Source organism: Polyodon spathula, chromosome 3, assembly GCF_017654505.1.
Source record: "Polyodon spathula isolate WHYD16114869_AA chromosome 3, ASM1765450v1, whole genome shotgun sequence".
NCBI lineage: Eukaryota > Metazoa > Chordata > Actinopteri > Acipenseriformes > Polyodontidae > Polyodon > Polyodon spathula.
In genome coordinates, this window is record NC_054536.1 from 87495461 (window position 1) to 87508103 (window position 12643).

The 12643-nt window shown below is 34.4% G+C and overlaps 1 protein-coding gene across 6 annotated transcripts in view; it reads right to left on the reverse strand.

Moving 5' to 3' along the window:
• The window catches only part of LOC121313576 (thrombospondin type-1 domain-containing protein 7A-like), a 191860-nt gene that overhangs the window by 59453 nt on the left and 119764 nt on the right, over positions 1 to 12643 (reverse strand). For all 6 annotated transcript variants that reach the window (XM_041246256.1, XM_041246260.1, XM_041246254.1 and 3 more), the window contains 2 exons: positions 10502 to 10657; positions 9369 to 9572 (listed from right to left, as the gene is read on the reverse strand). In XM_041246256.1, the coding sequence (XP_041102190.1) occupies positions 9369 to 9572; positions 10502 to 10657 (360 nt within the window). The remainder of the gene's footprint in view (positions 1 to 9368; positions 9573 to 10501; positions 10658 to 12643) is intronic.

Genomic DNA, 12643 nt, shown 5'->3' on the forward strand with positions numbered 1-12643 from the left:
TGCATGAATGTTTAGAAAACCTAATATTTATGCTATTTTTTGAACAGCACTAATTATATTCACATAATCGTAGGCCATTTTAATGTTTTGAAAGGTAAAAACAGGTTTCTCAGTCGGACAGAAAAGATAACACTATGGCAAAAATCTAGTTTCCCCTCCGTGGAATGGCGTCCATGCGTTGCTAGGGAGTACGTTATCCTGTGAAGCAGACTCTGCATCAAGCTACTGATAACCATAGATATAGAATATTATGCTGACAACTACTTCCACAAAGTGTAAGCATGTGCATGACTTGTCCTGCCTCGCCTGCAGGGGGTTGCAAGGATCTCAGTTTCTTTCCCCGCCCCCTGCTCCGCCCACCACCATGCTGTGAATAATTCCTGGTGAGAACCCTGCTGACTACATCATTTTCATCTACTTAATGGTGTACGTCTGGATAGATTTGAAGGTTCACTTTTTAATTTAAGAAGATATGTGAAGGTTCACTTTTTAATATAAGAATAGATTTGTTCTTACGCAACCTATACCATAGTATTCATAAGCAGCGTTATGCAAGTGGTAAGGTACATCATTTTGCATGGCACTTATCTGTAAAAGTCAAGCAGTAACAGGGATGGGCAAGTAGTGTCATGTAACAAATTGTTAACAGACAGAATTAATTGATGTCACTCCGAAAGTATACTGGATATGTTAATGTGGATAAGAGTTCCATTTGCACTTGTAATGCTTTACCATATTGCATAGTCATTGGTACTTAACCACAATGCTTCAAACTACACCACTGAAGAAAAAAACATGATCCTACAATTGGGTTACAATACTTTACATTTCACAGTGCTACATTTCAGAATACGGATTTACATCCATTACAAGCAATTTATTTATTGATTGATTAGTTTATTTATGTATGTATAAATATGTTATAAGGCAAGCATTTTGGTTGCTATTAGGGTTACCCATTCTACTGAATAGGTAATGATACTGTCATAGCTGGGTTGCAGTTAGCAGTCTTAAATACATGCTTCAATTTTACATTTAATACAAGTTGTTCCACAAATTCTGCCATATGGTGCCTCAAACATACACTACAGTATATCGTAACCAAATAATTGTCTTAATCCCCTGGTTGCTTCGCCAGTATAATTAGTTTTATATCCAAGTACTTTACTGTTTTAAACAGAAAGCATGTGGCTCGGCTGATTTAACTGCAATACACACGTCTAGTATGAGCCAAGAAACAAAAAATAAATGTATTTACTTTAGAGTAAAGAAATATATTTACTTTAGAGTAAATAAATGTATTTACTTTAGAGTAAAGACATGTATTTACTTTAGACTAAAGAAATATATTTACTTTAGAGTAAAGAAATGTATTTACTTTAGAGTAAAGAAATATATTTAATTTAGAGTAAAGAAATATATTTACTTTATTTAGCCATTCTTTATTTAGCCTGTGCTATCTGCAAGTCCAGCTTAAAATTACAAGAAGCAGTCTTTGGGTTCTGATCAATGTTAATTGATTACTTGACATAATGGGGATTTCTGATTCTCTAATAGAAATCAATGTGACCTGATTCCACGGTGACCCTGGGGACATTTAGAAGCACCATTATTGTTTTCAAAGACGCATACCTAATGATGCTACAGTAAAGTTACAATGACATCATGAAAATAAATAAATCGAGATCTATAGCCAGATGTACACAAGTTGAAAACATGGTGAGAAATCTACGGTGGCTCTTTTAAGAAAATGAAGAAAAAACAAAACAAAAAAAAAACAACATTTTGTTGTCTGGTGATCACAAGATAATTTATCTTACGTTTTCCTGACATCATTTATCTGTTCTCAAGATAAATTATCTCATGGTCCTGAGATAACGGAAAGGTAATATCAAGATCCTGAGATCATTTATCTTGTGAACATTTATCTTGTGATCTTGACATTTTTTTTTCCTCTATAATAAGGGTAAACATTATTTCAATTAATCAATCAATCAGTCAATCTTTATTTTATATAGCACCTTTCATAGTGGACCACAATCACAAAGTGCTGTAATCATACTTCAGTAAAATACAAATCACACGCAGAACATTATTAAGTACCTTTAATAGTACTGTATATTGGCAATGTACTAATTTTTTAAAAAAATGTTTTATTGGTTTCCTCTTATTAATAGGATGATTTTATGTATCCTTGTCTAGTACCAAGAATATGTTTGAACACGCAAATATAAAGCCTGAAGCAAAACACTTAAAACAGAATACCGTCTAATTTGAAACATTGACTCTTTGAAAACTTCTAAATAGGGAAACTTGTAAATCTTCATTTGAAATGGTTTCCATATAAGACAGTATAAGTCGACTTATATGGTATTTAGTATTGTAGAGCACGGGTATTATAAAACATTTCCAAAGTTTTGTATTATGCACCAGATATAAGAAACAAAAACACAGTTAAGTCTTATTTTAAATGGGACTGTATCTCTCATTTAAAATAATAATAAAAAAAATAAATACAAATACCATATTAATTGACAACTGTGTAACTCTGAAGTTCCCGCTTCATTTTTACAACACCCAAAATCATTGCTGACAGCGATAATCACTGGAAATCCTACTTTGGTGATACAAGTCTCCCAGTGAAGTGATGTGGATGGTATTTAAGTATATGAACAATGTTTATAATTGAACTTGTTAGATGTACAAACTTACATGCACATACAATACAAGCACTTTTTAAAGTTAACTTGACAAGAGTCAGACACAGTAAAAGTTCCAGCAAATAAGTCACATGCACACATCAAAAAATTTACTATTGATTTCAGATTTTCTTTCCTGCATCTGTATACTATTAAGGGGTCAATATTTGTAATTGTCTGTTGGGATGAAAATCAGTAAATGCATGCATTCCCTGCAACCCCTTTATTATGCGTTTTTCGCGTATGAAATAAAATTCCACTAATAGGCCTACATTCTTCGTATATTGCAGCAGGTAGCCAACATTTCTGGAGCAAAATACATTTTATGGGTATGATTCTGCAAATATTTTGGTCGCAAATATTTATTGCTTTACAGTAACCCACAGTAAGCTGGAAAAAGTCAGTGGTATAAAATGTTAGTGCAGTGGGTAGCCTTAGTGCTACAGACAAACAGTGTGCACTCCACATGCCTCCTTCCAGGTCAGCCTGAAGCAGTTGGCAGATGTCAGTGATTGTTTGTCTGTTGAGGCAAAATTGCTGCATACATTGTGCGTCAGACAGGCTCAGAAAAGACTTCTAAATATTTGGGGACGTCTCCTCCTCCTCTCTCTTTGTCTGGCTACGGCTATCAAACACTCTGCAAAACTAGATTTTATACAAATATTTGTAACCTTACCTGTGCGATTAGAACACAATTATGAAGACCCTATTTGCATGCACTAGTAAACCTTGTTCAAGTTACTGCTCTTTACTTACTTTTGCTAGGATGATCTTCCTAAATATGTTTTGCAGTATGTTTGCTATCAATCAGAATGAATCAAACTGCAACAGTGATATATTAAAATGCATGACTGCTAGTAAAATACCTGATAGAAAGTCTTCCATGTTGAACTGTTCAGCAAGGGAGCATGTTTAATAATGCTGCACCTGGAAGTTTTTCTTTGCTTTATAATTAAAATTAGATGTACAAAACAAATGTACACTGCATACATTTCATTGTTGCATACCTGCTTCCACACTTAAATTACCTGGCTGTGAGGAACAAAAGTATCTTGCTGTGAACAGCCTTTTCAGGAACATGTGGTTAAACAAAGCTGATTTCAAGAAGATGATTCTGATCTATTCATTCAGTGTGTTCTGACAAAACTTTTTCAAATCTTCCCTTTTGGGGTTATTTTTTCTGAAGATGTAAACGAGTGGAGGGAAACACGGTGATTGTTCTGTCTTAATAAAACAATATTCCAGTGTGCTATTATCTGTACAGTGACAATTGAGGCTTAAATGTGTCACATCTTATCCGCTTGAGCGGAAACCATGATTATTACAATCCAGTACAGAAGCCAACTGGGAGCCAGTGACAATATCCCACCTGAGACCTAATAAGATGCCAATATTCTGTCTACTGTAGCTTAAAGTGTTCCTGTGGTTTCTATTTTTAACACTAAATTTAATAATGGCAAATAACTTAGTTAAAGGCAACACAATCCAAACCCCATAACTCAATCTTCAATGTAAATGAAGACGCCTTGCATTTAAACTTGACATGTCCAATACCAAACTCGAACAATGACAGTTAAACTTTTTTTTTATGAGTACAATATTGCAAAGATAAAAGACGTGTGTATAGAAATTAGATTTGACTTTAGTGTTATATATTACTGAACTGCATCAGCCTTTTCACATAACTTAGTTATGAAGAAAGAAAAAAAAAAAAACCTTTTGCTAAACTCTTTAAATTGGTATTCTGGCTCAGTGACAAATATCACATTAGGATCATCACATTAGAAGATGATATTTCTAAGAATAACCCAGAAAAAGCAGGTCTTATTTCATACTGTATTTGATATTGTATGTCAATGAAAGACTAAACACTCTTTTAATGTCCTCAAAAAGTGATAAGATTGTCTAATGGCTCATTTAATACACCTGAACTGTGATGAACTGTCAGGGAAAACATCACCAAGGCCAATTATTTGACAAGTGGATCATTCAGGTAGTGCTTTACTTACTATTATTTTTTTTTTTTTTTATCAGTGCATTTAGAGTGTTTATTTGATCAACTTATGCACAGCATTTATTATAAATGACAGAATGGACAATGACAGTTCAGATAGCACAAATGCTGCATAGAAAAAAAAACAAAAACATTGCAGTCAGTATCTGCTATATTTCAGCTGTACTGAGCAACTGAATAGCAGTAAAATAGCAGGCTAGATGTATAAAGTCTATAACAGGGTGACTACTGTACAATTGTAAAGGCTACACAAATTGTTGTACTGATAAAAGTGATCTCTCTTAGAATCATATGCTACAATTGCACATATAGTGTATAGTGTTTCAGCTCAAGTGATTCAAGTATTGACATAAGGGATCAGGCTTTGCCTTACAGACTCTAGTAATGCATCTTATTACGGAGTGTTCCCCTTGGTCACCTTTTACAGGGTTGACAAAGAGTATGGATAACAAGGCCAATCCTTTGGTCCCTGCATGAGTGCAAGCAAAAACTCAAGTTGAAACTCAAACACATTTCTGCAAATTTGTCGCACATTTGCATTTACATGACCCAGTTGCGTAATTATGAAAAGCCTGTGGCTGCCACTTTATCAAAATTGTATGCTTCGGGTTTCTTTTTGGTGTAATATGATACTATTACAAATTATAATTTATATTTTTTGAAAAATAAATTGCAATTAGAAGTAATCAATTTGCCTCTGAGTTTATAAAATTAGCTTAATGAAGCATATGCCATATTTGCACATTCCGTAGGTTTCACTTATGCATAATTATACCCTCTGCATTTAAATAAAAAATCGAGTGGGAAAATGCTTGAAAGTGATAAAGTGTAAGCCTCAACATATTTATTGCTTTACAGTAACCCATAGTACTGTACCTGCCTTACTGAGCTCCTGCTCAATTCTAAACTAACACTAAAGCCGTTGTCCTTGCCTGCATGTAATCAAGCAAAACGCATTTCCACTGCCCAATTTAATTTCAGAATAACAGTTGGTACAACTCCAAAACCCTCTCCAGGTGACCCTCTGGTTAATCCTGCATACAGCAGACACATGTCCTCAGCTGACACAATGCACAGAAAAAAAGGGCCATTGGGTTGCATCTGGCATAAAACATGGCAGCCTGCTTTACACTAAACATAGACAAAGATGACCACATCCGAAACGAATATCATCTGCAGAGCAATCGAATTATAACTTAATGTCACTAAAATAACACCGGAAAGATAACAACAATGCGTTTTTGAGCCATGTTTCACCATGGCACATTAAACTTGTTTGGATCTTAGCCCTGTGTGACATAAAAGCTGTTCCTGTATATTTGTTGTACATTATCATGCTCATTATCAGGGCAGGAGGAATCTTGTAAGTTATTCATACAGAGGTCCCAAAAGGTTGACTGATGAAGCTTAGAAAAATATGTAGCGCAGCTCTCATTACACCGCTCAGTGTCTTTTCTCTCATGCAATTCCCATCTCATAAACATAAAAAATATGTATATCACTCTATTCTTGCCCATCCAAAGATTATTATACATGTCAGTAACACTAAGAAGAATTAGCTATAGTTTAATAAACCACAATAAGACACTGACAAAGCTGTCTATTTGTACTAGTTGCCTTTTCTTCTCATGATTGAGTGTTTAACTTTCTACCCCATTGAAAGTTGTGTTACAGCTCAGAAACTTTAACAGATGATTTTTTTTTGGTAAACAGTGTTTTTATACTGTAAACTGTTTATATGAAACATCTATGGAGCTGCTTATACAGTTACAACATTCTTGTATTGTATATGTAAAAAAAAATAGTTAAACCATACAGGGTATGACCCTTTAAAACCACAAAAGAAATAGTAACTAATGTATAAGTATTACCTTAAAAATGTTGTATAAGTTGATTTTCTAGGCATTTTTACAGGACCCTTAAAAGGGGGAGTGACCATAAAACCAGTGTGACGCATGCGGCGGTGTGTCTAATATTAAACTATGTACCAGTGCCACAATGGGATTACTACAACCACAGTGATCATGATTCACACACGCTTAACTGTCAACAACCCGATTATTTTTTTTAGGCTCTACGGCATTTAGGTCACGTTGCTAGGTAGAAACACAAAACCACTGTTCTAATTAAAAGTTTGAATTTCTTACTCACAATACCCTTAGTCATTTTGAATATTACATGTAAGCTTTCAGACTCTTGACTGACCTCCTCTCGACCCAGACGCATGTACGTGGAGGAAATTTGTGGTTAAAGTTACCAATGTTTGGAATATGAAAATGTCACAGCTATGCTGCTTCACTGTTAACACAATAGATGTCAATCTCTAAGAATTTCCTTATTCCCACCCTCCCGAGCAATTGATTTGTCAACATTCAGACTGAACCTGCCCCTGGGATCCGTAGCAAACAACTATTGGTTAGAAAGCCAAGTAAACTTAGCAAGTCCTCCACTCGTTGTAACTGCAATGCTATAATAATGCCGGTGACTGTCTTTGAGACTGGATAATGTAGGACAGTCAGACAAAAAGCGAAAATGTTATATAACAGGTTTAAAATTGTGCACTATTGAATTTGCCAAAATGCATGGCAATCGCAATGCTGAAAAAAACAGTACGTGACTGGAGACGAAACAAAGACAAACTTAAAATGATGAGAGAAAAATTAGCTGATAGAGAAGGAAAGTGTTTATGGCCCAATGTAGAAAACATTTTGTTTGAATGGAGCACTTTCAATGACTTTAATACATACTGTAACTTGTTCTACATGTCAGTGCAACGCAGTGGTACACTTGTAAAGTATGTGTGGTTATTGGTTAACAAAGCAAAATGAATGTATTTGTACAGCTGGAAATGTAATGCAATTGTACTGCACTACATGCAATACTAAGATGTTTTGTTTGCTGGTTATTAGATTGTGCACTGTTTAGTTTTTTGTTTTTGTTGTAATTAATACAGTGGATTTGCAAAAGCCAATTCAACTGGAACTATTGTCTAAGTATGGTTTTGGAAAGAAATGTTCAGTAAAGCACAGAAGAGATGTTCTTGAACTAGCTTGGGTACTAGATAAACTCAAATAAATTATTACTTTTTACATCCATTCAAGTACCACTTGTCAGTGGTTTACACTGTTACTTCTGGAATTTACAGTACTGTAGTATATTATACCTATATTTTGATGTATTTTGACATTGCATTTAAATTTACTTGAACCAATTATTTAGAAACATAATAGTTTCTAGCAGTAACTAAAAACAAAAAACAACACTGTATTTTTTTTTAAACATTAAAAAAAGGTCACAAAAAGAGCACACAACTGATGGCAACACCTGCCTTTGTTCTTCCCAGTTGCAGGCAAAGTGTTATATTGATTTCGGCAGTATATGCCCTTTTCTTACCAATCAGAGTGTACAATGTTACACAGGCTTCTGCTGTGACTTGTCAGTAGAAATCTTCTCATAGATACCAGAAGAATATTTGCAAAGTGAATCTTGTGTTTCTGTTGCAGGGATCCATTTATAATATAACTAGGGCTTTTCATAAACTAATCTTACAAGTTGGCTTAATCAGTTTCAGTTTGTATTACTTGAATGACCAAATCTGTGAAGCTAAATACAAAAGAAAAAACTAAAAATGATAATACATTTATTGGCACAGTTGTATTTATTGTTGTATTTCAGAGCTTCATTTTAATGCAAAGGTTTTATTTAATTTATTTATTTTATTATTATTTATTTTATTTTACATAATTTGTTTTGGCATAGAAAATAACTAGAATTCCATCTCACACCAATAATCAAACATGCTCTGATGAAATGAATAAGACTAAACATATCTGATATGAAACCTAAAACTAAGCTGCAGTGACAAACAAAATGTTGCACGCATATGGAAGACAATGCATTTCAGCCCCCACACAAAGTATCTCTAAAGAGGTGAAGTCCATAAATTATCAGTTGCTAGTCAGAATCCCCACTGAGTGTTTATGTCCTGGAGAATTCTGCTAGATGCAACAAAAATATAACCACTAGTATTACTGAATCCCCCTAAAAACATTCAACATACTGTTTGTGAAAAGAAACCTGTGGCAAGGAATTCTCATTAATACTAAACATGAAGCATAAAGAGCTCTAGGTTTAGCCCTGAAGGTTCACTGACAGTTAGTTGCCTGAATCCAGATGTGAGGTTTAGTGTTATTTGCAATTCATGGCAATTTAAATAATTATCTCATCTCAAGGACACTTTTTTATTCCAGCATACAGTAATAACATTTACGTACGAACCCATGAAAATGTTATTGCAGGTATAAACAAAATTAATCCAAAATATCTGAGCACCTTTTTGCAACTCTAAAGACTGCATTTTATGAATATTCTTTAAAGAAAACTACAGCCAATGACATGGCAATTCGAAAGGCAACCGCAGAAGCCAGCCAATATCTTTAACTGAAAACAGCAAAATAACTGCCAAAGGACAAATATTATAATAATTTAATAACCATACAATTCTAAAGGACAATTGTGGTCTCATGGGATATTTATTATCAACCTAAAACAAAACATTGTAACACATTAAATCACTGGCAGCACCACTGCCTTTATAATAATACCCAGTAAATATAAATAACACATGCATGTCATATCTGCCTCCAGCTGCTTACCATCACTGTTGACACATTCCACTTCTGGGATCTGTGTGCCAGGACCACACTTCTTCTCATTGTCAGGTGTGCACTCTCCTAATCTAACCAGCTGCCAGTCATAGCATGTCGGCTCGTCGCACGGTATTGCTTCAGTGAGATGGGGACAGTTTCCAGTTCCTCCTGTAGGCTCGTTTATGATTCGCCTTTTCCTCAATTTAAAACCTAACAAAATGTAAGATAAACAAGTACTGCTTGATTTCTATGGAGCATGTTACAGATTGCATGTGCATATGCTGAGTAAGATGATAGTGTTAACTTTGTTTCTGTCAAATAGGACAACTTTGGTCACTATAAGCATTATTATAAGTTAATAAGCTATGCGTAGCTTATTATTCATTTGTGCAGTTTGGTTCTGGATGCTCAAACTAAGAACAAATATTTCTAGTATAATAAGAGACAGACTCTAACACGCTATATTAACTTATTATAAATCACAAATACAGATTGTACTCATGAACTACTTTAGAACTATACCCACACTATGTTCCATGCATGTGGAGGACATCTATATACAGGATAAGATGTACTGGAATGTTGTCAAACCCTGAATGGTGACTGGTTGATTACTCATATGGGGTGTATTATAAAATGACCAATACAGTAATTAATGTGCCATGAAATTGCCCTATTTCAAACATAATAACATCTATTTTTTTTTTTTAAATGTGGTTTTGGAGAGATTTTGTAATATACACTAAAGTAATTGAGTGTGTGTTTCAGACATGAACCTTGGATAAATGTGTACTTTAAGGAAAGACTTTAAAGTTCAAGGGTGATACATTAAAGAATGATAACTATTTCCTACTTCATATTACTGGTCCCATTTTTATTGTGATTAAAATCTGGTTCTTTTTGTAATTTGGCATATGAACAAATGTTTAAAGTTCTGACATATAGCAGAGTGTGTGATTGCATAGCAGGAAGCAACAGTAACTTTTAATGGTATTGCATTTGAAATATATGTGTATGCTGAAATAAATATACTTAACCAAACAAAAAGGAGACTAGTGATAATGTTGGTACTGCAGATGACAGGTACAAATTATTCCTCATGGAACTTCACAGTGTCTGCAATTAAGCTATAATTTTACCTTTTTTCCCCACTTGGTCTTCACAGTTTTCATAAGTGCAGGGCCCCCAAGCTGTCCACGAAGAGACTTCACATTCTATGGGGCAGACAATGTGACACAGCTTGCTGGTATTTTGTACAGGGCTTGTACACAGCTTAGTGTCCACAGGTTTGGATGCTGGAAGATAAGGAATGTAAATTTACTATCCACTAAAAAAACAAAAATAAAGTTTCTCGCTTCAAAGATCATTTGTATTTTTTAAGTGTTTTTTTTTTTTTATTGATTAGGTAAAATAACAGAATTAAAAATAAACAGATTGTCATGACAATTTCCTCTGTACATGATAATATGAACGTTTCACACATTATAAAAGCAAAACATGTTATTTAAACATCTGAAGTTCTACGTTAACAGAACAGTAACTAGTTATTTTTGGAAAAAGGATAATCATCAATGTGTCCTAAAGGCATGGAGTGGCCTTCCAACTGTTCTTATAAATTATTTTCTTCCTAATATAGAACAGATGCCTTAATATGAACTATTGGCTTGCAGCAGTGTAGAAATCTCTGTTTGAGTTGGATAAGATACAATACTGTCTTGGCAGTCAGTATGCTTTTGATTGTAAAAAATCCACATCACATGTAAAACTTCCTGCAGTTTAATGGAATTAATCCACATGCTCCAAACAGGCTCCAAGATATTATTGGACCCAATGTTCATAAAATGACGAATCTGTACGACATTTTAAAAGGTACAGGGTAATAATATTAAGGCGTGTTATACATATCCTCCACCGTAGATTCAAATAAATGACAAGGGGGTAACCAACGAATCTCACAAATGTAACAACTAAACCATGCTTTACATTTACTCTATTAATGAGCTGAATAGTTGACAGAAAGCACCAGGTATCCCAAGGTTGAATTCAAATAAGAACGAGTGATGATGCTTATATGGCAGGTGAGGGAGAGGGCATTATAACAAGGACAATCTTAAAAACTATGAACAGAAGAGGAAATAGTTTTAATTTTTTCTGTATAAGTTACAACAGGGCTAAACTCTAGCTGAAAATGCTGTTTATGGTGACAGGGGCTCTTTCTCCCTGTGGCAGCAACACTAGAGCAGCAGCTAGCTTGTCCCACTTAGGCTCTTGCATGCTGTTCAGCCAGGGGCATGTATTGTTAGATGTGGCTGTGGTGTCTGGCAGCCTGCTTAATGTGAAATTGACACATTTAAGCAAACACAAAGACAGATATTCAAACAATATACCTTAAAGGAAATATCTATATCAAACAAATGCTTCTGTTTCAAAAAGGCCTAAGTGTGGTGGCCCTGAAGTGCAAAGCACAAATGCAAATTAAAAACGCAAATACAAACAAAACAACACAACAAATCGAAAAACACAAATGCAAACAAAATAACACAACAAATCGAAAAACACAAACGCAAATCAAAAAAACAAAAACAAATGCAAGATAAAAAAAAAAAACACAAATACAGATACAAAAAAAAAAAGACATTTGTGTTTGGCCAGTGTACTTTGGTGAAATGTAATACAAATGTCAACTCGATTGTAGATTTCAATTTTAGAATCAGTGTCGTGTCTATATACAGTATGCATTATGTTTTTTTTTTTTTTTTTAATTCTTAAAAAATATCTAGATGAATTACTGATCTTACTAACAGATTAAATCAATGAAGACAGATTCCTGGAAAGAAAATAAGCTCCCCTTGGACTTCATCCAACCCTGTTACCCTCCTGTATTGTCATGGCATTTGCTTGCATGCCCCTGTGTTTCTTTATTAAGTATTAGGCAATCTAAGAGGCTAATGAAGGATTTTATTGCCTGTGAATTGTACTGTAAAATAATTGACGGGTGTGTTTACATGTATCTATCTATACTGTATGTGTATTTAATGTATACAGCTTATATATGGATAATTATACAGTGGTGGCAATGAATATTGCATCACCTCAGTTTTAAGTGGTTTAGTGCTCCACTGTATTTTGGAGGTTATCTGAAAGATGCTTTTTAGAGTGTTCCAGAATCCCTATTGATTGAAGACCGCAGCTCCAGTTGTCAAATCAATCACCCGATTTCATCCACTGAACCAAAGCAATGGATGTTACTAACTTATTAAACCCCAGAGGCAAATCCCAGG